The sequence below is a fragment of the Rattus norvegicus genome, chromosome 6 (assembly GCF_021556685.1).
Source record: "Rattus norvegicus strain SHRSP/BbbUtx chromosome 6, alternate assembly SHRSP_T2T, whole genome shotgun sequence".
In the NCBI taxonomy this organism is placed as follows: Eukaryota; Metazoa; Chordata; class Mammalia; order Rodentia; family Muridae; genus Rattus; species Rattus norvegicus.
This window is the reverse complement of record NC_141539.1, coordinates 112,234,541-112,261,097: the sequence shown is the minus strand read 5'-3', so window position 1 is coordinate 112,261,097 and position 26,557 is coordinate 112,234,541. Positions and strand designations below refer to the sequence as shown.

At 50.6% G+C, this 26,557-nt stretch overlaps 1 protein-coding gene across 3 annotated transcripts in view; it reads right to left on the bottom strand.

Moving 5' to 3' along the window:
- Nucleotides 1–249: 249 nt before the first annotated feature.
- Esrrb (estrogen-related receptor beta) overlaps nucleotides 250–26,557 on the bottom strand; it is a 155,788-nt gene continuing 129,480 nt past the window's right edge. For all 3 annotated transcript variants that reach the window (NM_001008516.3, XM_087552877.1, XM_087552876.1), the window contains 4 exon segments: nucleotides 250–2,994; nucleotides 5,928–6,197; nucleotides 14,421–14,582; nucleotides 14,959–15,069. In NM_001008516.3, coding sequence (NP_001008516.3) covers nucleotides 2,750–2,994; nucleotides 5,928–6,197; nucleotides 14,421–14,582; nucleotides 14,959–15,069 — 788 coding nt within the window. In that variant the 3' untranslated portion in view covers nucleotides 250–2,749.

The window sequence follows — 26,557 nt, the reverse complement described above, 5'->3', positions numbered from 1 at the left end:
CCATCTGATATCCCAAGTCACACACTCCTGACTGCTGCTGACCACACTTATGCTCTGCGATGCTAGGGATTAAACCTCGGGCCTCTGGCATGCTGGTCCCACTCACTGACAATCCATGCAGCCTGTACCCACGAGGCCTCTCGGGCACAGTGCTTTCTCCCTGACCTCTCCGGTTATCGAGTCCTAAGGGCAATGTTGTCCAGAGGGCAGTGCTCTCCAACACACAACGAATGTGTGGACAACACAGCAGACCTTTCCTTATTTATTAGATTTCAGATACATGGGAATGGATGGGATAATCCCAGGGCATGTGATTTACATGAGGGCTGTGGGACAACACATACGTACGGGGAGGCGAGACAGCGAGAAGGACTGCCGGTTAAAAAATATATACATCTTAAGTCATTCCAGCCACGACATCATTATCAGAAAATAAAGCAATCTCTCCACATAGTGCTTCTCTTTGGTGCCGTTCCATGGGCTTGGACTCTGGGCCCTCCTGTCTCCTTGTTGCAAGTCTGTCATCCTGGCCTGCCTCTGTATCCCATGGGCAGTCGAGTCTGGAAAAGGACCAGGCACAGACTCTGTCTGACCCAACTATCCCCAAATGAGAGCCTTTTATTGCTCAAGCTGTGTCCTAGGGAAGTCGTCTGTTTATGTACGCAAAAGCTGGGAGGCTTGCCAAAACCATCCGGAATCTTCAGAAAGGTTAGGGGACAAGGGGAAGAAATCCCAGTCAGCACCTCTCTCTCGCTTTTTCCTGTTTTCTGTTTTAAGCACCCTGGCCTCACAAGATCTTCCTCATCTGACTAGTCTTTGAGCAAGTGGGCTCTACCCTCTGACTCCAGGTGCCCAGGGGACCCTGCTTTCCCACGGGGTGCTCAACTGTCACTGGTCCATTCTCTTCACTTGCATTAAAGAAGAGTTCCTATCTAGGGACAGCAGATGAGCAGCCACGTCTGGTGACAAGTGTCCCATACAGAGGTACTTGCATTAGTAGACCAAGGAGGCAAGGCTGCCAACTTAACTGATGCTGCTTCAAAGCAGTGTCCCCTCGGGCAGCTGTGGGCGTTTGTCGGACTCTTGCTGGTGTGTCCCGGAGGCTGAGAAATAGGTGGAATCTTAGGGGACACCCCCTTTCCACAATTCTGGGCACACAAACAGTGTGGCTGAGGGGAGTTTTCAGAGGCCAGGATTATAAGCCCCACCCCTAAGAGTTAACCCAGCTTAATACAAAAGTGGTATCTACCTTGGATCAGGGACAAGGATAGCCCACGCAGAAGCATGAAAGCCTTGACATCCACTCGACAGTGGCTCTGAGATACAATTCCTTGTGGGCAAAAGGACAGGGAAAGGCTCTTCAGGAGAGGTTAGCATTAACTATGTGAAGTAACCAGCCTCTAATCTGGAGTCCTAGCAGCTTCTAAAGTGTCACCAGGGAAGCAGAGTCAATAGCAGTGACAGGTGCCAGAAAGCCTGAAAGAGGGACCCTTGGCACTCCAGGCAGGGATCAGAGTAGGTGAAGCCTGGAGGGCTTCTCAGAAAAGTGGCATGTCCATGTCCATTTTCCAGAATGAATCTCATCTTCTTTAGGACATCCTGTCAACCCATAAACACCAGGATGAGCTCAGGACTGCCCTTTGAGTGAGTGAATTGGAAGAAAGCTGTTTGTGTGCCTAGGACCGAGGGGTTTACTAAGACTGGGATGGGTTGATGGGCCACCCTATAAAGACAACCGGACTGCAGGAGGCTTGGTAGGAATTGACCCAGGAGGGCCACATCAAACAGTCCTGGTACAAACACCAGGAAGCTGCCCTCCCACAGCACAAGGCCTTGCCTTTTATGAGGTAAGGGAAGGGCCAAAGAGGACCTTTAGAACTCCTTCCTTTCCAAGGTGCAATGACACTTCCCCTCTACTCACTGTCCTACAGGCTATTCTACACCCCAACCTAGGCTGCTGACCTTGAGTGTCCTCTGATGGGGCCAGGTCCTGAATTCTCCATAGGTTTCTAGACTCGCCATGCCCAAGAGGATTAGGAGAAACAACAGGCAAGGGTGGGTATAGGACCCAACTCTTTTCTGAGCCAGCGAGTTCCCAGGTGCATGTCCTGGAGTTACCTCAGCTGGCTGAGGTAGGGGCAGGAAGCAGGGGAGGGGCCTCTTAGTGGTGGGGATGTGGCTACTCTAGCAGGAGCATCCACTGAGAGCTGGATGTACTAGGACAAGAAAGGGGGAAGGGGAGGGAGACAGCTAGACTGAGGAGGCACAGAGCCCCAGGAGAGGCCACAGAGACCTCCTGTTCCAAGGGCCTGCCCTCTGTGATACCAACACCTTCAGGAGCACCCAATCTAAGTCTCTTGGGCCCTGGGCACTAAGCCCTGCCCATCCAGGTACCTCCAGGTCCTAAATATGGAGTGGTCCAGAAATGGATCCCTTGCAGGAAGGGATGCTTCCTCCCGTGGTCTCCAGCCCTAAGGGAAGTCAGCCCCGGCCCAAGCCTTAGCACTGCCCATGGAGAAGGAAAAAAAAAATACCAAAGAAAATTCGGGTGACAGATGAGCCCCCCGCCCCCACCCTCCCATCCCCATCTCCCCATCTGCTGCCCCCCAGGAGTCTGCACATGGCCAGGAAGCAAGAAACCCCTTCTTCTGGGACAGCTCAGAGCCCCGATGCAGGTGTGAGAAAGTCGAGGCTGGTGGCCGTGGAAGTCTCCACGTGGATCGTGTCCATCCGTCTGCATGCGGGGCCATCACACCTTGGCCTCCAGCATCTCCAGGAAGAGTTTGTGCATGGGCACCTTGCCCTGCAGTTTCACACTGTAGAAGTGCTGGACGGCTTTGGCTGCCGTCTGCCGCAGCAGGGGCAGTGTCAACAGCAGCTTGCCCGCCCTCCGTGGCTCCTCATGGCGCTGGCTCAGCTCATAGTCCTGCAGCGCCTCATGCAGCAGGTCCTGAAGCTTCTGCACAGCCTCCAGGTTCTCGATGTACATTGAATCTGCAGGCACAGGAGAGGGTCGGTGTCAGTAGGGGTTGAGCATGGGAAGGCATTCCTGGAGTGGAGGACAAGACCAGCAGGCAGCCTGTCTGCCTTCTGCAAAAAGCTGACAGAGTAAAATGAGGATCTTCACTGCAGGGCTGAGTCAGAGACTGAGGGCTGAACTGAGCTCAGCCCTCCCAGAGAGACCAGGAACATGAGCAGACCTGTTGGATGTCCCGGAGGGGTTCAGGGGACTCTGGAATCTGTCTAGCACTGTTGGAGTCCTAGATCCCTCACTTTCAGGCTCTGAGACTTTAGGTAAGTTATAGAACTTTTCTGCCCCCCATTTTCCTAGCCATACCAACGTCATAGGGTTAGGAGGGTAACACAGCTAAGGGTTTAAAACAATTAAGTATCTGTGTCATAGAAGCCTCACTGTTATCACTGCAAACACCATCATGTCTTCACGATGATGCTGGGCCGTGGGTATCACCCACATGCAGTACAGCCACCAACCTTACAACTCTGGCTGCAGAACAGACATAAAGGGGCAGGAGTTAATACCTAGGTGTTGGGAGGCAAGGGGAGTAGGAGTGTGGTAACAGAGGGAGGCGGCAGGAGCAGAGCAGGGGTGGGTGCTTGCCCAGCACACCTGAGGTCTTGCTTGGGTCTGGCCCTCAGCACCATTGGCTTGGGATGTTTATAGCTCATGCACTCAGCCGTCTGAAACACTAGGATACAGCCGGGTCTCAGGAAAACACAAAGGGAATCCCCCAGTCCCGTGGGAGAACTACTCAGACACTTTTTTTTAAACATCCCGTGCTGCCCCCATGAACTGTAGCCCCAAAGCTTGCCGCGTGGACAGAGAGAGCTGAGCCAACCTTCTGCATTCCTTAAAGGAGTGGACGAGTCCAGTGCACACCTGAGCCAAACTGCCAAGGCAGCTGCACCAGCTGGCTGGTCATAGTGATGTGCATGCCCCTGGGTCTCCTCCCAGCCTGTGCTTTCCAGAATCCCTACAGGACTGGGCCCCAGCCACCTCTGACCCCATTTTCCGTCCCGTCACCCTCCCCAAGGAGCCACAATTGACAGGTGCTTTCAACCAAAAATGAAATAAAATAACATTGCAAGATCAATTTCTTTGCAATCCATCAGCAAGTCTGTATCGATGGCATTGATAAACTGTTAATTACAAAATCAATGGCTATGAATTTTTTCCCCTGCTGTCAGAGAGCCCTAGAGATGGCCGGGATGCAGGTGAGTGACAGCTGGCACACTCTCAAGGGGCCCGGGTCAGCTTCTGATGAGCTTTGCTCTTCTGCCAGGTACCTGAGTCACCCCATCCACTTAGCCATGGTGGGGGGCCCTTGTACTGCTGCCAGGAGGCCTGATTGGTCTCCTAGACATCTATCCAATATGCTCTGTAGGCTCCCAGGTCACTGTTCTGCCTTGGAAGAGTGACCTGCAGGGGCCATGTCCACCCAGATCTCCTTTCCTGGACCACAAGGTACTGGGCTTTAGAAACCAATGGAAGACAGGAGGAGTCTCTGGTGCAGGCAAGGGTCACTGCCATGAGAGGGTGGTATGCACCTATAATTACAATACTTGGAAGGCTGATGCAGGAGGATATCCATGGATCAGCCTGGGATATACAGTCAGTCCCAGGCCAGCCTGGGCGACAGACTGATGAAACCTTCAAAAACCCGAGAGGCATCAATCCTCATTGGCTTACTAATTGCAGCAAATTATCTAACACTGGGAGTGGAAAGAGTATGCTGAGGATGGGGAGGAACAGAGAAGACACATGGAATTCCGCGTGCTGTTCATTTATAGAGCTACAGCAAAAAATAAAACACGACAATCTGTGTTAGGTTAGGTCCTTAGGAGCAGAGCCTAAGGTGGGGGTTTAGGATTAGTCATTTATGGAGAGGGAGGGAAGGGGGAAGGGGCGAAGGGGGAGGGGGAAAGGAAGGGCAGGGGAGGAGAGGGGAAGGAGAGGAAGGGGGAGGGGATTTTCAGAAGGAAGAGGGGGCAGGCAGTCAAAAGGAACACAATACAATGCCAAGGCCTGAACCCACACAGATGTCCAAGGTAGACTGCTATGCTATGGGAAGCCTCCATCAGCTGACAATGCCTGGCTGGGGGCTGATTACATCAGGAAAGGCACCAGAGGGTGAATCTGGGGAGCGGAACAGCAACAAAGTCAAGTTGCTAAGGATGGGAGTTCCTGGGCTAAGAGACTTTCGGGGAAAGTCTGGCAAGGACCGAGGAGATGTGGAGTCTGCCTGTGTGCCTGTCTCCACCTGGGAGCCAGATTTCCCTCATCGTGTGCTGGGAGCGCCATTTCTTCCGATGTTCTAACATCAGTGACAATAATCAATATTTACCGGGCTTTCCTCTAGGCCTGGCCCTGGGCTGCATTATCCTTAGTTGATCTTTAATACTCACAGGTGCTTAAAGGTGGACCTGGGAATATCTCCTACTCAAGGACAGAGCTAACCAAGGTCATGCTCTGTGTGTGTGTGTGTGTGTGTGTGTGTGTGTGTGTGTGTGTGTGTGTGTGTTGTGCAAATATGTATATGAACCACGTGTGTGCAGTACCAGGTAAGGCCAGAAGAGGGCGTTGGATCCTTTGGAGTCAGAATTCAAAGTCTGAGTGCTGGGAAGGAAGGGTGTGGGTGCTGGGAACTAAACTCTGGTCCTCTGCAAGAGCAGCCAGTATTCTCGCTAGAATTTGAACTCAGCTCCATCTGGCCCCAGCCGGAGCAAGAAGTCTGCCACATAAATGCCCTGCAACTGGATTACAATTCTGTGTGTGTTCCTAGCACTACTCTCACACACGTAGACCTGTATATGTCTCTTTCCCCAGCACCTGCCCAGTAAGCCAGCCCCGCCTATTGCCTGTGCTGTGCTTGTTAGGCTCCCACAGAAGGGTCACGTGCCACCCTTACCTGAGTTGGCAAGGGCCAGGGCTTTGAGCATCACAAACTCTTCCTTCTCCACCTTGAGCTTCTTGTACCTGCGTACGAGCTGCAAGATGGCTCGGTAAAGCTCCAGCAGCCCCACCAGGCGAGAGTGTTCCTCATCCATGATATAGTCCTCCGCGTATGCCAGCTTGTCATCATAGGGAAGCGAGCGGTACACGATGCCCAGGATGAGGATCTCCATCCAGGCACTCTGCAGCAGGCTCATCTGGTCCCCGAGTGTCAGGTTGGAGAAACCTGACGAAGGAGAAGACCATGATCAGAAGTGGTCCCATGGGCTTCCTTGGCCATTGCTGGAGGGCAGCCTCGAGAATGGACTTTGTCCTTGCATCTCCAGACCCAGCAGGACGTGGGGGAGCCCTGTGGGGCTGTTGCCATCCCCTTAGTAAATGAGTCACACCAGAATTCGTGGAAAAGACTTACATAATAAGAGCTGGGTCAATGTTGACAGTTAATATCGCTACACTCATTGGCTCTAGGTCTTTCCCAGCGTGGAGAGACACACTGATTAATTAGGTGCATATGTAATTGAAGGAGCTGCTGAATTAATAGCAGGATTTGTGGGTGGCAAGATGGGTGTCTCCAACACCAGGGAAGCTCTCTGCTTTCATACCAGATCCTCCCAGCCAGGAAGGAGGATTCAGCTATCCATGGCCTGGGCAGAGGCTGCTGGGAAGGCAAGACTCCAAAGACAGCCTGTGAGCACTCTCTGGCTGCCTAGACTGTCATCACTCTCCCTTGAGAAGACTCAGCAGATGTGCTCTGGGCACTAGTACTTACGAATGCTACCCTCCTCCCTCCAGGGAAGGGAAATAGGTGTTAAAAGTGTGCACTGGCTGTTTGTGTGCCGGCTTGACACAAGCTAGAGTCAGAGAGACCTCAGTTGAGGAAATGCCTCCATGAGATCCAACTGTAAGGCATTTTCTCAATTACTGACTGATTGGGGAGGGCCCAGCCTATTGTGGGTGGTACCATCCCTGGGCAGGTGGTCCTGGGTTCTTTAAGAAAGCCGGGGGTTGGGGATTTAGCTCAGTGGTAGAGCGCTTGCCTAGGAAGCGCAAGGCCCTGTGTTCGGTCCCCAGCTCCGAAAAAAAGAACCAAAAAAAAAAAAAAAAAAAAAAAAAAGCCGGTGGAACAAGCCACTAGGAGCAAGCAAGTAAGCAGCACCCCTCCATGACCTCCATATCGGCTCCTGCCTCCAGATTCCTGCCCCACTTGAGTTCTGTTCTGACTTCCTCCAAGGACAGACTACGAAGGATCTGTCAGTGTAAGCTGAATAAATCCTTCCCTCCTGAGCTTGCTTTTTGGTTGTGGTGTTTGATCACAGCAATAGAGAGACCCTAACTAAGACTGAGGGCTCCATGACACTGCCTTGTCCAATGTACTCTGTAAGGTTGCCTGAGCTTGACCCTGACTGCCCATGTACTAGCTGTGGATGGACCTTGGTGAGGGCCTGTAACTTCTGCAAAAAGCTGAGCCTCTTTGTCATTGGAGTGAGCACAAGAGTGGGCACAAGAGCAGAGTGTGCTCCAGACAGTGGTTGGATGGGCGCCTCGCGGGAAGACAATTATAGAATACATGAGTTCTTATTAATGTTAAGACTGTGTCTGCCGGGCGAGGGTGACAGGGAGGGTGACACGCTGAGATTGAACTGTGTGTGTGGACTTGACAAAGTCACTGAACAGCCTGAAAAGCCAACAGAAAAGGGTAAGGTTGCTAATCTCTGCCATCATAACCACTAAACAGGAAGCAGGAACTTCTCAGGGAGGCTCAGAAATGGCAGCGGATTAGTCAAATTCTAAAGATTTATTAAGAGAAGGAAACGGCTGGACACGAAGGATACATGCCTATAATCCCAGTACTTAGGAGGATCTGGAGTTCAAAGCCCGACTTTGTCTCAAGCAAAACAAACAAACCAACCTGGGCTGAGCATGTAGTTGAGCATATAGTGAGCGTATAGAGCAGTTGTTGAGTTACACAAGTTGGCCTAACTTGTGTAAGACTCTGAATCCAACTCCCATGCCATAGAAGAGTGAGAGAAAAAGGAAGAGTCCACAAAGCCATTCCCACAATGTGCCATGTGCAATTTGAAATCAAGGGCTTCGTTTCTGGGTAGTCCCTGCCAGTGAACGGATTTGCTAGCGTAGGACTTAGCCCTGCCTAGTCACTGCTCACGACACAGAGGTGTCAAGAGGACGAAAGGCATGTATGTGTGAAGACCTCACATTTGTATGTGTGGCACACAGTAGGCCAGCATCCCTCTGCCAAGGATGACGGAGGAGGCTACCATTATCCTTCCCTGCAGTCATTATTACTTCCATCTCCTCTTTGGATTTGCCCAGTGCCTGGATGGCCTTTAGGGCCTGTGCAGTGGTCTCTTTCTTGTCACCCACCCAGGGTAAGTCCCTTCCCTCTTGGACCTGAGGCTGAAGGCCAACTATCTTGCCTTCATTTTCTAAGTCCACCCATTATGGGCCCTGGACCTGTCTATACAACCTTTGTCTTGGATCACCTCCTAACTGCCAGGCTCCATGGGTGACCAATCACAGAGCAGGAGTGCACCCACCAACCAGTGGGCGCTTTAGTGACCGTGCCTCCGTGGGGGTTTGGGTTGGTGGTGGTGGACAGGACAGAACACGGGGGTTAAACTATGTGTATCTGCCCACATTCCCAGTAGTACCACAGAGGGTATGTGGCTACGGGGGTGGGGCTGGGGGGCGGGGTAGGAAGCTGGAGGTAATAAAAGATAGAAATGGACATCCAATTTCCCTTATCAGGTCCGTGAGTAGGAGAGGCTTTGGGTGACATTAATTAACAGATACCAATCAGCCCACATGGGAGGGTGTGGGTGGGGAAGATGTAGACCGCACAGGGAGGGGTAGGCTTGGAGCAGAAGGACTGGGGAGGGTGGAGGAGGCACATGGGAAGGCAGCAGAGATGCCGGGAGTCGGGCACAGCCAGGCTCTGGGCTTGGGAACACGCTGGTGAGGCTCATCCCTCAAGGCATGGCCTCTGCAAGACTGAAGATGGCTTGCTCACACCATAACTCCAAGGCTTACCGTGGAGACCATGTCGCATGTCACTAAATGTCATCAACCATGGGGCGACCCACACCTTTATGAGGCCATAAACTATGAGGCCAAGTGAATCTCTCAGTTTGAGGCCAGCCTGGTTTACAGAGTAGGTTCCAGGACAGCCAGGGAGAGATATAGAGACACACTGTCTAAAAAAAACCACTAAAAACAAACAAACAAACAAACAAATTTTTAAAAAGAAAAAACGAAGACTGGAGGTTCTGAGAACATGCAACCCGTAGTGATGCTAAGGGGAGTCCAGGAATCGCTCGCTGCAGGATTCCCGGGGGCTGAGCTCTGAAGGGAAACCCCACAGAGGTATAGACTTGTTCCTGATCCCTATGCTCGCCTTCCTACCCGCCCATCCTGGTCAGCAGTCACAGCAGAAGATTGACAGATGCCACAGCCTGCCCCTGGGATAGCAGGAAGACAACCTAAAACATTTGCTTAGAGAGCCCATTAGATCCCATGTACGAGGTTGGGGGTGGAGCAGGAGGGTGGAGGGGCCAACAACTACCTGGAAATTTCTAGGCTGCTGTGGGAGAGACCGCTCAGAAGGCTAACTAACTTTCATAAGCTGGGCCAGCTGGGTGTGAGGTCTGAGTAGCAGGCTCACCCCTGGGAGGGAGTCCCTCCCTCCCTCTCCAGCATCTGAGAGGTCCGGGACAGAGTTCGGAAAACCCCAGCACACATGCGTGCGGCATGCCAGCCACCAGGCAGCAGCCAAGTGTGTGCAGTCACTACTTGAAACCGTTTTAATGCTTTCTAACAGTTGAGAAAAGAAACACTACGAGAGGAAATGGGGCTAGTTAACTCCAGGAGAAGACCAGGGTGGAGGTGAGAGAGGGGTTGTTGCGGGCTCACGAGCAGAAAATATGCCAGGCAGAAAACTATGGAAATGTAATGTGTGACACATGTATTAATTATATCAGCCCAACATGCGAGGGAGAACTATTTATGTAGATGTGCAAAGGCATGTTGAATGCACAGACTCCAGAGCCAACTGGTCAAAGTAGTCACTCCGCTGGCCACCAAAGGTTGACCCTAAGCGAGGCCACCTTCTCTGACCCTGTGTATCTACACTCCTCTGTAAAATGGGACTGACAATACCATGTTAGAGGTGCAGAGGTTAAATGTGCCCACACACAGAAGCCTTCTTGGTCTGCTTAGCACCCAAGTAGGGCAAGTAACTATCTACTATCTATCATTGGTGATAAAGTAGGGTGATACAGTGTTAAAATGTGAGCCCGTGGGGGGAGGGAACACACCTTGGCTGGCTGTGTTCTCCCTTCCCTCCCTTGAGCCCTCCATTCCCAGATGACTCCAGGTTTTCCACATTCACCTCTGTTACACCTGGTCTTAGCAGACAAGCAGATTCTCTTGTCATGTAAAACACAAGCACCTTTGGGAAAACACCCTGCACTTGTGTTTCCAATTGGGCTGGGCCTCCAACAATTCATCTGGGATCTGGGCCAGCAAGGTCCCTTGAGCAGAAAGTCCTAGAGCGGTTCAGGGGGCCAGGGCTCAGGACCAGCATGGCTGACCGGTCCCTGCCTGCTGCTCACCCTGGATGGCATTACCGAGTCCTGGACACCCTGGCTCTCAGGCCTCCCTCCGTATGCTCCCCTTCCCCGGGAAAACTGCCTTATCTGCACCAGTGGATCTAATAACAGCAGGCCCCATCCCCCCACTGATACTCTGCACTGCTACAATTTAAAGGAGGGGGGGGGAGCACATAATTTGTGGCAAGTGCAGTTCATAATCTGCTAATTTATGATAGTCTCTGCCGACCTGGAGGGCCATTAGAGAGGTAATAAAGGGAGATGTAATTATAGGATCTGGGGCCACTTCAGACACAGCTGCTGCTGCTCGGCGGTTCATCCTTCATCCAGCCAGACAGCGGTTCCCTGGGAGCAGGCTGTCCAGAGAGCCTTCCTGAAGAGGCCTCTGGGGACCCCCTTGCACATAGCAGCCTGGGCTGGGCAGGAGTGGGGACTCCTGATGAAGGTTCTGTTGGCCAAGGTGGAATCCAAGCTGCCCGGGGAGGGGCAGACGTCGGGACAAGACACAGGAGAGCCACACTCACTGTGTGCTGCCAGCAGCCTAGCTCCAGCAGCCTAGCTCCAGCAGCCTAGCTCCAGCGGCCTCAGGATCCAGCTCTCATCTCTGGGTCACACGGTTCATCAGCTGCCCCTCTCACGCCTAGGGCTTACCCTCCAGGAAGCCCAATACTTGGAAAAAATTCAACTCAGGGCAACATAGTGTAACCAAACAAGAACCGAGCAAAATGTTACTATTCTGACTGAGCCGGTGACTGCAGCATTGAGAGGGAGAGGTAGAAGGGAGGCGGAGCCCAACTTCAAAGCCAGCCAAAGCTACAGTAGTATCCTCATCTCCCAAACAGAAGAGGATGAGCAAAGCTAGTCGGCCCTCCTAGTTCTAGATTTTACTGAGATGCGGTAGAAAATTTCAGAAATAAATTTATTGTAAGTTTTAAGTTTTGCAACATTCTGTGGACTGTGTGACCTCTGTCAGCCTGTGCTACTCTGCTCCATACATCAATCTGGCTGTTTTCTGGTGTAGACAAGTGGTATGTGCTCCTCCCCCATGCTGTCCCAGGAAGCCACCTCAGTTGTGAAGTCGAGTATCAGGGTATGTATGCAGTGCACAGCTATGCTGAGGTGGACCTCAGTTCACTCACTAATGGTCCCAGGTGCAGAAGAGGCACCAGGACATAGACACACAAAGAACAAATAAAATCTAGTCAGTGAGATGATAAAAATTCAATCTATATGGGTTTCAGACACGGGAACCTCTTGGAGGTTTCAGGCTTCTGGGCTGGGGGTGGTGTCTCAGATCACCTCTGGTTAATGAGTGGGTACCCCCTACAACTCTGTCTAAGCCCCATCTTGAGAGAGAACCACTGTCCGGTGCTTACTCTGCAAGCAAGTGCCTTCTGTGCCTCTGGTTGTTAGACCACAGGCTAAAGACACGGAAGGGCGAGCCACCACCCAGTGTCTAAAGACAGTTTCAGAACTCCAGTCCCAGGCAGTCGGAAAGTCTCCCTTCTGAGTGTTCCTGACCAGAATAAACAAGACTCAACATGGGCTTGGGGCAGGCTCTAACATGTTAGCCCTCTAACCAACCTCTGCTTTCTCTCCCTCTGTAAGCCTGTCTTCTGTGTAATCAGAAATAGGGATTCAGTCACCAGCAAGGTCACTTGCTGCTTCTATAGGGAGGGCTCAGGATAGATTCCTAGCACCCAAATGGAGGATCACAGTCATCTGTAATTCCAGTTCCAGGGGATGACGCCCTCTTCTGGTTTCCTTGGGTACTGCATGCACACAGTGCACAGATTTCTACGTCCTCAAAACACTTACCCATAGATTGCTTTTAAAAGACACTTGGTCTTTCTTTGTCCTTAGTGTGAGGTTTACAACCAGTGTTAGGAGACCCTGATTACTTAACTTTACCTTAAACACCCAAGGGTCAAGTCCCAGTGATTGATTGAACACGCAGATTTATACGAAATAGGCATCAGTGATGGGACAGACAAGCAAGCCTTTGTTTGCTTACTTCACTTCCTCTCTGGCTGGCCTGGAATTGGCTATGCGGAATAGACCAGCCTCAACCCTTCGACTAGCCCACTGCCTGTTTCCAGAGTGCCGAGATGACAGGCATGAACCCCCACATTCAGTTGCTCTGTCTCTAATCCACAGGAATCCTGCTTTGGGGATGAAATGCCGGTGCAGGGAGGTTTGTGTCACTCAATTAGTAACTATGACAACCATGGCAGGCATAGCAGTTCTAGCAATATCCTCCCGGGACTCCTAGTGGGGATCTCTGTGGTTCCCATTTTACAGATGGGAACACCGAAGCTCAGAAAAAGCTTACACGAGGTCACCAAGGGCAGAGCTGGGACAGGAGGAGCCCCGCTTGTCTGGATCTAAAGCCTATGTCCCTGCCAACCATTCTTGCCTATCCCTTTTACTTGGCACAGAGGTGAAAGCTATCTGTAGGACACAGGGAGACCAGAGTCCCCTTGGATACTCCCTTCCCCCGTTAAGGGCTATAAAAGGAAGATGTACTACTGCCATAGGAGACGGCCCGCCAGGCGTCACTCCAGAGTCATCTCTAGGACACTGTACCTGTCTGACCGGGAATAGTAGTCTTGAGGGCTGGGCTGGGGTGACTGTGCCCAATTTGGCTTGGGGTTAGTGGAGCAATCCAGGCTGAGGTGTCTTAAGCATCAGCCTGTTGCCACATCTGTGCTGAGTCAGCATGGGGCGGATTTCAAAACTACTGAGTGTGTAATCCCCAGAGGCCGAGCTTCTTACAAAGGGCGTACGTACTAGCCAGGCTCTGGCAAACCCACCCAAGGGTTAGAGATCCGGGAGACCGTGTAGGAAACCTCTAGGCTTCCCAAAGGTCAGTGTTGGCAACAGCGTCTTCAACCCCTGTCCAAAGTTGGTACCTTCCCGTGAGGCATGTGCGAGTCTCACACAGGACCTGAATCACCTCAATCGACTGCTGGCATCCACAGGCCTGGACACCTCTGTTACCACGTGTGCTATGCTCACTTAAAGGGCCACAGCTGAGGAAAAAACTATGCACAGAAAGAAGAACCCATGTGTCACATAGCTAGAAAGAGGCCACAGTGTTAGCTCACTGCCAGAGCTAACAGCCCGTCTCCCACACAATCCACAGGGGCAGGACCTTGAACTGTACAGAGTTCCCACTGTTCACCTGGACTCACCAAGAGGCTTACAATGGGGGTCTGGGTCCAGAGAGTGAGAGGCCCACAGGGCCTGAAACACTGTGCATGCACTTCCTGTCATGGAGTCTCACCCATGAGACAAGGCAAAGCTCCAGCAGGTGGCCACGGTGAGCAGGCAGGTGACACTGGCCCATGCCAGCCAGATGCCACACCTGGGACTCATGACCTCATTTTGCCCGTGAGTTAAGCTAAAAAGGTCGTTTTCTCATATTCCCATTTGACGGAGTGATAGGCTCAGACCTCATGCTTCCAGGCCTAGAATTGGAATCTGAGCTGACTCCCCCAACCTGCTCCTAACTCCTTCTATCTGCCTGCAGCTAATGTTAAAGGAAGGGGAGGGGGGTGCTCTGATTGTAAACCTCTAATTGCAACTCCTCCTATAAAATGAGATGTGGTTCTAATGCGCCCTGGCAGTCCATAAACATTGCTGAGCCTTCCAAATGCTACTCCCTTCAACCCCACAGAAGAGAAAGGGGTCTTTAGAAAAGTGGGGTGGCAAACGTCTTCTAGGCTTCGCTGGGCCAGGGACCAGGCATCCAAGGCACAGCCATGGGACAGGGTGAGTCTAGAGCCCCTTACCATTCCTGCCCCCACCCCACCGTGACTCACCTGGGATGTGCTTGGCCCAGCTAATGAGGAACACAAGCTCCCGATCTGCCAAGTCACAGAGAGTGGTCAGGGCCTTGATATCCCCTTCAGGCACATCGTCGGGAGGCATAGCGTACAGCTTGTCCGGCTCGGCCACCAGTAGATACGAGACAATCTTAGTCACTGCAATGACCAAAGAGGGAGTGAACAATCAATGCCTGGGAAGAGCGGGGACAGAGCCCACGGGAAGGTCAGATAAGGCTGGGGTCAACATCACAAAACTGCTAGCAACAGTGGTGAGAGCACTGAGATGTTCCTGTGAGGGGAAACTACTTCCTGAACGGGAGAGGGCAGCCATGGAGACAAGGTCTGTGTACTGGGGCCCTTATTTCACACGGAGGTGGGGTTTGGGTCATCCCATATAGATGGGCCTTCTGATGAAGCCAGGCAATGCCAGGCACTGTTGGCTGTCTTTAGATCCACACTGCCCACCACCCAGTGTAGGGAGGGAAGACAGATCTGGCCAGGAAGATGCCAGGTATTCCAGCCTGGTACGCACATGGCTTTTTAGCAGGCGGGGAAATCTGTAAGCTCAGGTAGGGGCTGTTCTCCGAATCCAGCCGTCTCTTGTACTTCTGGCGGCCTCCTCGCACCCGGTCAAGGCGCACGCCTGTCAGACAAGAAAGATGTTGGCATCAAGAGTTGATCCAAATCTCCAGTGAATGAGCCCCGACTTGAAAACTGCTGCCCTGGATAAGAGTTTCACAGCCATGCCCAGATGGCCAGCATCACGTCAGACGAGGAGAAATCATCTGAAGTCCATCCCACCAGCTAGCCCGGGTCCTGCCTCTCCAGGTACAGTTCCATCCTAAAATCACCTTGAGACCTCTGAGACCTCAAGCGAGGGCTCAACAAAGCAAGTATCTCAGGTCTGCTTAATGAGCCCTCTCAGGGAGGGCTGGGTTCATTAAGCTAGGAAAAGAGGGCTAGAGATGCAGGTCAGTTGGTACCCTGCTTGCCTGGCATATGCAAAACCCTGGGTCTGATCCCTAACACCTAACAAAGGTGGTATTGGCCAGCACATGCCTGTAATCCCAGCACTCAGTGAAGACAGGGGGATCAGGAGTCCATGGTCAGTCTCAGCAACATAGGGAATTTATGACCAGCCTGGACTACATGAAGAGTGCCTCAGAAGTAAAAAGACAGATGGAGAAAGAGTCCTCAGAGAGAGAGGAAGCAGGGCTACTGCCTCCGAGGCTAAGAAAGTTCTGTACTTTCCCCTGAAGGAAGGCATCACACCTCAAAGTCTGCTCTTCCTTTTCCAGAAAGACTTGCAGATCTACAAGTAAAAGATGGTGGATGGTTGTCAGCGGCCTTAGCCTATACTCAACTCATACCACCCTGCAGAAGAGAAAGCTAAAGTGGCCACCTGATAGAGGGATAATTTACATCCCATTCATGCCCCGGGCTACTTCTTTGATAGTATATACCACTAGTTATGTGCAAACAGGCCAAGGGAAAAGAGGAAGCTGACCAGAGAATGAGAGCAATTGAAAGTGCAGTGATTTTGTAGGTGGAGCACGGCCTTTGGGGCGGAGGAGGGAATACACCCACACATCCACACCCAGTTTCCAGTTAAAGGCTGCAGCCCACATCCTCTCCCTGAAGGGAAAGCCGGTGCTGGAGCTAAGGCAGGAGCCAAAGTCAGCAAGCCCCTGCTGGAACTCCTTCTCACTGAGCCAATTCTCAGCCACATCTAGCCCAGGCTGGCCTCCAAAACGGACCTTGAACTTCGGATCTTCCTGCTTTCACCCCTGAAAGCAATAGGTGTGTACCACCACCCCAGGTTTACACAGTGGGGGAGGGGAGATTGAAGGCAGGGCTCCTTCTGTGCTAGGAAAGCACTCTATAGTAGAATTACATCCTCAGCCTTTTAATCCCTCACTGGAAACGTCTGTAAGGCACTACAGAAGCACAAGGCTATAGTGAACACTGGGGTGAGGAGGACTCAGCCCCCCCCCCCCTTACTTAATGCTAACTCCCATGTGGAGGGAGGGTCATCTTGTTGGAGGTCCTGTTCTGTACTTCCATTGGTAAGTCTGACACAGGCCCATCCAATGGGAAGCAAGAAGGGTACAGAGTGTGGGCGTGGATTCAGGCCGAAACATCCTGGTTACTCTCAGGCCACTTTCCTGAGCATTCTGGGACCTGCTGCTTTCGAAGTCGGGGTCCTTAGACCTCTTGAGAAGCCACCCACAACCCCCTACCTCTGTTTAAAGGGTCAAATGGTCTGCGTTGATTTCTCTAAGAGCGGAACCTGGGCAAAAGATGCACCTGCACGAAGCTGTGAGGGAGGGAGAAGAGAGGCCGTTCTCTTCTCTGTCAGCTCAGGCGGCTGGTACTCCTCAGTGCCTGGTGGTCTAGCCCAGGCTGAGCCAGTGGGTAGCCGAAGCTCTGGGGCAGAACCGAAGTCATGGGACGTTAAGTCAACACACAGACCAGTAGCACCACCATCATCCGGGACTTGACAGAAGAGCAAATTTCTCAGGCGGGACAAGCAAATAGGCCTTTCGCATTCGCGCACCTCTCTACTTGGCCTCCAAACTGCTGAGTTGCCAAGGATCGAGGAGATCCTGAACTCCTGATTCTCCTGCCTCTACCTCCCCAGGGCTGTGATTTTAGGCGTGCGACGCCATACTTAGGGTTCAAGTGTGGGCTTTGTGCACGATAGGCAAGAACTCTGTTAACTAAACCATATCCCCGCACCCAGAATGATCATCTCATCATGATGAGCTATGGTGCGCAGAGCACGGGGCGCTCTGGTGGACCTACTCTAGCTTCCGCCTTCATCACCATCCTGGACGTTAGGGGACAGCAGAAAAGCTCCATTCCCTCAGCACAGACCTTTGTGTCTCGCTCCTGGGATCCCCCGTAGTGGGGGCAGAGACACGAGTAGACAGGAGACTCCTGCTCAACTAACTGCTCTCCCACTAGAACTAAGCTCAGCTCACTCCTTGAAATGCCAACACAACCCAAGTGCAACCCCACCCAATTCACAGTGGACAGCAAGAATTCCCGGGGTACGTACCCTGCATGTGCCAGGGGCTGAGAGGCTGTCGTTCTGAACCCACTTTCCCCACTCCTTTTCCCCACAAGTCACTCCACGGGAGTCTCCTCTTCCCCTCGCTCACCTAACCCTGAAGTGGCTGTTAGCTAGAGAGAGATTTGAAACAGAAAGAAAAAAAAATGGCCAGTTGCCACCTCCACTGATGTTCCTTCTGGAATGTTCTCTGACTTGATTAAAGGCCTCAATAGGTGTTCAAGAAAGACCTCATGTATAAGGGCACACACACCCCAGACCCAGGCCCACTACCAGTAACACACACTGTATTGTTTCTTCACAGCACCAGAGCCTCTCCTGATGACTAGGTAGGTGTCCCTTAAGGCCAGGTTCTGCCATGGTACCTGGTACCCATTGGGTGCTTAGGAAGAGCACTGTGTTCTAAGTCCTATCAACAAAGGTTCAATGCTTCAATGTCATCCTCTGGTTAGAGAAGGCAGCAAGGGTCATCATACCCACTCTGCAGGAATCGGGGCTTTCCCAACAGTTGACCTTGAAGGGGGCTGCAGGTGACCTTGCTGCTCTCAGGCAAGGCTACTACCACAGGCTTGTTCCCATCATGCTGTGGATTCTATATTCCCTACAGTTCGGCACCAGCACAGTCAGGATTTGCTAATGATCTTTTGGAGCAGGGGACATGGGCCTGTGCTTCACGACCTGTGGAGCATAGTGCCACATAGTCGGTGCCACCTCCAAATCCAATGACTTTGTCCTCCTGGCCCACTGCTTGAAGCTCAACTTTGCAGCTGTGTACGACCAGCAGCAAAAAGCAACCTCATAAACCAGCTGTGCCGGTTGGTACCTGCCTGTGATACCAGCGCTTGGGACTGGGGGACAGAAGGATGAACACTTCAGGGTCACGCTCAGCTATACAGCCAAGCTTGAGGCTAGTCTGGGCTACCAGGGACAGAAGGGGGAAAGCATCTCCATTTGCTGATGCTTACACTACCAGCTATCAGAGGATGTGGCAGTAAAGAGCTATCCCCACTGACTGATACAATGAACCATTACTTCTAAATTAGAATGTGACTTCAAACTGGGGAGAGAAAAAATGGAGTCTTTAAATAAGAATGTCTTATTGTTTGTGTACTTATATTAGCAAAAAAAAAAAAAAGCAGCCAGGAAGTGCAAAGAAAATACTAATTAACTTATACTGACTGTCTCAGATTAATAGATCCTATCATTGAGACTTTCCAAATATAAAAAGGTATTAATCATGCTAATATGAAAATCCTTGCTGATCTCCAAATACTTAGTAACACATGGCCCTTGTCCTAACTACTGTCAGATACCGTTTAACCCCTTCAGATGTACAGAGAAATTTAATGCCTAGATAGTATCTCATGAATATATGTGATTGGTAATCAATGCAATTCATAGCTGTGGGCAAACAAGGTCCTTGGAGTTTTAGCCAGAGCTAGACTCCTGGACAAGTGTGATAAGTTCCTAGTATAAGCAGAGTAGTGGCTAGGGCAGATCTGGGTCAACCCAGATGGACCAACTACCTGAGTGGTACTGGGTAGGGAGGGATCTTCCCCTCTTGTACCTCCACTTCTTGGTGTCTAAGATGGGGTAATCGTGCCAACCTCACAGGGCTAACAGCTCATTTAATCCTCATGTCACTTCTTGTGAGCATTTGAGAACCTTCAATGACAACTGAAATAAAGACAATTAAATAAATGCTAATACCAAAATACCTCAACCTGAAGGGGGTTCTGTGTCGCTGCTGTTACTAACATCAGCATCTTGACTATATAAGTGTTACATTTTCAGGACACCGTGATGGAGAAACTGGGTGAAGGGTACACGGAATCACTATGAATTTTCTGACTACTGATCTCAATGATCTCAAAATGAAAAGTTTAAAAACTTCTAGAAAATTCTGGGAGGTATACAATAGTATATATGCTGGTAGCTCAAAAAAAAAAAAAAAAAAAAAAAAAAAAAAAAAAAAAACCTACCCAGAATCACCACAAGCCCCACTCCTAGATTTCTACTCCAACTGAGGATGGAAAGAAGCCAGGGTTAGCTCAAAGCAGGGAGCAACCTTGTGGCCATCAGATGCCATAGGCAAACAAATGTGGCCTATAATATTGGTCTACTATTCAGTCATCCTGAGTGAAATAAGACAGAAAGGCAACTATAGGCTAGTTCCATCTTTGAGGTTTCTGGAGTCGGCAAGATCAGACACAGAAAGCCTAGGGAGAGGGTGGTTAGGAATCTGGAACATAGACTTAATATGCCCGGGGTCCCACTTGGAGCAAGCATGGGGGTTTTGTGCTTGTAGCATTTGAGAAGCTGGGGCAGGAGGATCAACGTGAGTTCCAAGTTAGCTTGGGTGTTACACTGAGTTCCAGGTCAGCCTTGGCGACAGTTTGAGACCCCATTTCAAAAAAAGTAAAAGTGTCAAGTTGCCAGACAGGACAGCAACAGAACCCAGCACCCACCTCTGTCCAGCCCAAGGACAGAACTCTTGGCCTTGGCTAAGTCACACTTGCTCCACCCTTCACCAGCCTTATAACAGGAGCCCAGGAGCCTGCAGGGGCCCAGTTCAGAGCCCAGAAATCAGCATACAAGATTCACACACAGGAGGGGAGGGTCTCAAATCTATGCCCCACCTCCTGGCCTCTGCCATCCACGGCAGGCACCTCAGAGCCGCAGATCAGGCACAGATTAAATGGACGCCACGACTTCGTTGGGCTACTCGTTCTTTCTTTCTTTCTTTCTTTCTTTTTTTTTTTTTTTTTTTTTGGTTCTTTTTTTTCGGAGCTGGGGACCGAACCCAGGGCCTTGCGCTTGCTAGGTAAGCGCTCTACCACTGAGCTAAATCCCCAGCCCTCATTCTTTCTTTCTTTTTTTTTTTTTTTTTAGCTGGGGACCGAACCCAGGGCTTTGGGCTTCCTAGGTAAGCGCTCTACCACTGAGCTAAATCCCCAGCCCCCCCCCCTCATTCTTTCTTAATGGAATAGCAACACTTCCCACTTCCCGCCACCCACCTGCCTTGCTTCTCACTTGCAACCCTCCTCCCCCAGGGCTGGATGGGATCCCAGTCTTTCAGAAGCAAAAATAGCTGATCGCACTGGGGTAGCAGCCAGTTTAAGTTTCTTTCATTTACACTAAAAATAGCCAACTGAGGCATGGTACCACCACCTGGCCCCAAGCCTGTCCCGGTGCTGCCCTCTGACTATATGTCTCTACCCTTGGGGGTGGGCGGGGCTGTGTGTCTGGAAGCCAGTATCCTTCCCCCATTTCTGTCCCAGGTTAAAGCCAGGAAAAATCCCTGTTGACCTTGCTGAGGTATTCAGGGTTGACATGCTTCCTCTCCAAAACCCAGCACCACCACTGACCCCACCATCTTCTGTTTCTTATTCAGTGAAGTAGGCCCTGAACGGAATGGGCTCTGCTTATAGAGCTGCTCATCTCATTTTTGAGCTGCATGACAACCCTGGGAAGGGGGAGAAAAAAAACAAGACTAGAGAAAGGTCAGGCGGACTTGGGGGCACAGCTCAGGCGATAGAGTGCTGGCTTAGCACGCATAAAGCCTTGCATTCAGTCTCCAATGCGGTATAAACCTGTGCGATGGAATCTGCCTGGAATCCAGTCCTCTTGAAGGCTGAGGCAACACAGCCTGAGGAATGCAGGGTCATTTTTGGATACTTTATGAAGTTCAAGGCTAGCCCGGGATACATAAGACCTGAGTGAGGTCACTCCACCAGAAAGCCCAAAGGATCTGCGGATTTGTGGATGACCAAATGTTAGTCCATTTCAGTCCTCCATGGTGAGTATGGCCTGGAAGGAGACTGGAGGACTTGTTCCTTGAAGACACTGAGCCTGGGGGCTCTGGGGTCATGTATTCTCTACAAGAGTTTAAAATTCTGGTGGTTGTATGTATACTGGACCTGGGTCTTTATGATACATTTATTTTCGCTGAGTATTCTTCCCTGGGGGATTATGGGTTGAAGCTTAACCTGGTGTCCCAGTTTGCTGTGATAAACACCATGGCTAAAAGCAACTTGGGGAGGAAAGGGTTTGTATGGCTTATGGGTTACAGTCTATCGTTGGGGGACTCCAAGGAATGAACTCAAGGCAGGAACCTGAAAGCAGGAACTGAAGCAGAGACTATGGAGGGATGCTGCTTACTGGATGGCTCCTCATGGATTGCTCAGCCTGCTTTCTTATACAACCCAGGTCCACCAACCAACCCAGGGATGGCATCACTCACAAGTGGGCTGGATGCTTCTGTATAAAGATAGCACACCCATAGACTTGACTTGCCAATGTGATGGGGAAATTTCCTTAGTTAAGATCACCTCTTCCCAGATACATCTAGGTTTATGTAAAACTGACGAAAACTAACCATACATCTGGTGATGGGGACAAAGAGGGGGATGAGGAGGGGGAGAAGGAAGTGGGGAAGGGGATGCTCTCCTGGTGGGTAAACAAACACACCTCTACCTTATATGTTTCCAGGCTCCTGCCAACTCTCTGTACCAGGTACTCCAGGTCTAACAGCTAAAGGGAAACTCCAGTATTGTGTCTGTCTACTACTGTCACTTTCCTTCCTCTAGACCCTTCTGGTCCATGGCATCACACTAGTGATGACACTTTGCCTGTGTCATCCCTGTGTTCCCACCGGCCAATACCTAAAACTACCATCTACCATGGAAAAGTCAGTTCAGCCAGGCCCTACTCCAAGCTTGCTAGGGAGGGACTGCAGGCTCCTGCTGGGTAAGGAAAGCTCACTGAGGTTAGAACCAGCTCCCTACAAGAAGTCTAGGTTACACCCAGCTCTGTCCTGTCCTAGCTGTGTAGGTCTAGGGGGAAAGAATCACCCGGGCGTACCTGGACCAGATCAAGCATGGCGGGTCTCATCCCTGTGCCCCAGCCTGCCATTTCCTTGCCTGGGATAGACATTGCTAATCAATCACAGTACTGCAGCCTGCTGGTCTCAGATACTCCACTGGGGCCTCTCAATCATGCATCCTACCACCCTGGAGCTGACAGGCTGGTGGAGAGGCAATTTGCCACCCTGCTTCCTGAATTAAGAACAGGGATGATAGGAGATGGCAGAATAAACAAAATAAGCTAAGTGCATAAACAAAACGAGGTCATTTCTCGAGGAGGGGGAGTTCAATGACAAGGTCTTCAAGGGCCTTGACAGCAAGTGATGGGGATGCTGACATCTACATGGAAACTGAAAGGACAAGAAGCCTGCCTTCAGGAAGGCAGGCCAAGGCAGGCAAGGGAATTCCTAAGGAGAGAAGTTAGTCATGCTCAGAGACTGAAAGCCAGCCCACGAAAGTCTAGAGCTTAAGGGATTGGAGAACGGAGAGGACACGGTGGCGAGGTTGATGGCGGAGTATCAGCAGACCTGAACCGTGTGGTCAGATTCTAGGCATTATTCTAAGTGCAATGGAGAACTTCAGGAGGATAGAAAACAAGACGATAGACTCTCGTTAAGGCTTTTAAAAGGCTCCTCTGAGCTGGGTGAGGTGGCACCTACCAATAAGCCCAACACTTGGGAGGCACAGGTAGGCGAATCTCTGAGTTCAAGACCAGCCTGGTCTACAGAGTGAGTCCCAGGACAGCCAGAGAAACCTTGTCATGAAATCGTAAAAAGCAAACAAACAAACAAATAAACAAAAGCTAGCATGGCTTCTAACCCAGCACTGTGTGGGGGCAGAGATGGGGAGACTACTCACTGTAGCTTGCAGGTACCTGCTTAGCTCCAAGTTCTGCAGTCTAAGGGGATAAGGCAAAAAGTGACAAAGCAGGGTAGTCGGTGTCCTCTTCTGGCCTGGGCACCGATACATACACACTATATACTATGTGCTATATACCATATATACCATATATACCATATATACCATATATACCATATATACCATATATACCATATATACCATATATACTGTGATGGTTTGCATATGCTTGGCCCAGGGAGTGGCACTATTAGAAGGTGTGGCCTTGTTGGAGGAAGTGTGTCACTGTGGGGTGGGCTTAGAGACCCTCCTCCTAGCTGCCTGGGGATGCTCAGTCTGTTCCTGGCTTCCTTCAGGTACAGATGTAGAACTCAGCTCCTCCTGCACCATGCCTATCTGGATGCTGCCATGCTCCCCTGCCTTGATGATAATGGACTGAACCTCTGAACCTGTAAGCCAGCCCCAATTAAATGTTGTCCTTTATAAAACTTACATTGGTCATGATGTCTGTTCACAGCAATAAGACCCTAACTAAGACATATACTATATATTGTATATTACACACACACACACACACACACACACACACATCCTGAGCTGAAGTTGTATTCCAGGTCCTTCTCCTGGGAAAAACTAACAACTCTTCCACATACACATCTAGGAAACAAACATAAGCACAGTGCTTCTACGACAGCCTAAAGCCCAAATGCTAAGGAAGGGAGTTAGTACACTCCAGTCCAAGGGCCAAGTCCAACCTCCGCCCTTTATGAAAACACTGCTCAGCTGATCATTACATCAGTGGGGTTGAGTACTTATGGCAAAACAACCTGTTTAGTAGCTTCTGTTTCAGAGAAATAAAACACCTTCTTAGCAGCACTGCCTAGGAGTCACTGGCTCCTGTGGTAGGATCCTAGGCTAGAGAGATGCTGCAGTAGTCAGGAACACCGGCCGCTCTTTCAATGGACATGAGTTCAAATCCCAGCAGCAGTGTCAGGTGACTCCCAGCTGCCCAATTCCAGCTCTGGGGGGGGGATCCAATGCCCTCTTCTGGCCTCCAAGGGTACCAATGAACACGTGGTACACACAGACAAACACAACTTTTGTTTTGAGGCAGGATCTCAGACCACCCAAGAACTTAATATGTAGACCAGGCTGTCTGCCTCTACCTCCCAAATGCTGGGATTAAAGGCCTGCAAACCTACCCCCAGCACACAGAATAAAGACAAACTCATGAGTGTACTCCAAAATAGACAGCACTACATAGCGAGGCCCTATCTCGAAAAAACAAAACAAAACAAAACAAAACAAAACACAACCACCTCACTCCACCCCTCCAAACATCACACAAAGTCATTACAAGTAAAGGCCAAAATACTAGAATAAAAAGAAGCTCGGTGAGATGGCTCATCCCTGTAATCCCAGCCTTGGGGAAACTGAGGCAGAGGATTGCTGAGACTGTTACCCTGAGCTGCAGAATGAAAGCCCTTCCCAACAAACAAAAACCTCCAGATGAACCTGCAGGGAAAGGCCAAGAGAAAATAATGCAATAGCCAGGATAATGGTTTCTTCCAAGAATCTGGAGGTGGTGGTGGGGGGGGGGGGGGTGACAGGAGGAAATGACAGGGAACTTTAATGGTGCTTCTACCTTCCTGTGGTGGAGGTGTCCATATTCTTCCTGTTTGGCATGTGCTCACACCTGTCCTGGACCCCTGAGATGGCCCACCAGGTAAGGGTGGCACGACCCAACCTGATAACCTGGGACCCACATATTAGAAGGAAAGGACTCCCGAAGATGACCTCTGACCTCCATGGCATGTGCAGGCACACACATAAGAAATAAAGGTAAGAATGTATATTTGAAGATGTGTGTACTTTAGAAGACGTGAGTCTTTTTTTTTTTCTTTTCCGGGGCTGGGGATCGAACCCAGGGCCTTGCGCTTCCTAGGCAAGCGCTCTACCACTGAGCCAAATCCCCAACCCCGATGTGTGTACTTTAAATACCCTTCTTCCTTACCAACTGGGCTTTTGTGCAGCACACCACATTCCAGATAAAGAACGATTCCCAGAGTCTTCTACGGAGGGGGGATGGTCATGTGCTTAGGCTCTGCCAAGTCTGTGAATGAAAGGACCCTGTGTCCTGACTACCTTGAGAACTGGAGTCATAGGTATAGATCACAGGCTTGTGAGGATTGTGGAGCTGTTACCCTGTCCTGTACAGACCTTTGAACTACTATCTTTCTATTCAAGAGAATCAAACAAAAGGAGCTGGGGTGTGGTGCCCCATGACTTTAATCCTAGCTCTTGGGAGGCAGAGGCAGGAAAATCTTTTTGAGTTTAAAGTCAGCCTGGTCTACAGAGCCATACTCCAGGACAGCTGGTCCTGCAAAAAGAAACCCTGTCTCAAGACGGAAACTGATTTGATACATGGGACTGAGGCAGAAGACCTTCCTACTCAACAAACAGGGAGGACTCCATGGGAGATGGATAAAAAGTTTCCGCCTGGCCCAGAGCTGCTACTTGGGAGGCTGAGGCAGAAGAGTCAGGGTTCAAGGCCTGCCCAAGGAACTTAGTGAGATCCTGTCTCAAAGGGGAGAGAGCTGGGGTTGTAGCTCAGATAGGAAGAACAGCTGTCTAATATACATGTGACCCTGGGTTTTACTCCAGCACTTATTAATTGGAAATTTTCTATTTTACTATTTCTACTTTCAAGACAACACGAAGCAGGGGTCATTAGCTAAGTGTGTATGGGGACCCCAAACTGCTTTCCAGATTACAAAAAAGAAGAGAATCACTTTGGGGGAAGATTCAAACAAAAGAGCCAGGGAAGCTTTGTCTGCACTGCCTGGGCTCACATCAAATAAAGCGATGCACTCAGGTGTCAGCTAATAAAGAATTTTAATGACAAAATGAACTGGCGACATGATAGGTATGTTCGGTAATATGCTTGAATCTTCATATAGTATTTACATAAAGCCGAGGGCCACAATGTGCCCTATAAATGCAGTCACCCACCAGTTAAAAATAAAACAACCACAAGAATCAATGCTATTCCATGAAGACTATCTCTCATCAAAAGTCAACACTGGACAGCATGGTGGAATCCCAGAGGCATCCCTGGAGATGGGGAAAACAAGATGACAATAACCACGCCAGGGTCCTCATTTTCCGGAGGAGGGAAGTGAAGCTTAGGGGCGTCTAAGTGGCTTTCCCACAGAGCTGCTAAATGGCCAAGCAGGGTCTGACCCAGTGGGGTGAACCTGTGAACCAATGCTCTGGCGTTAAGTGCCCGGAGTGAAAGGTAATAAGAATTCCACACAGCCACAAGCAGCTGTCTG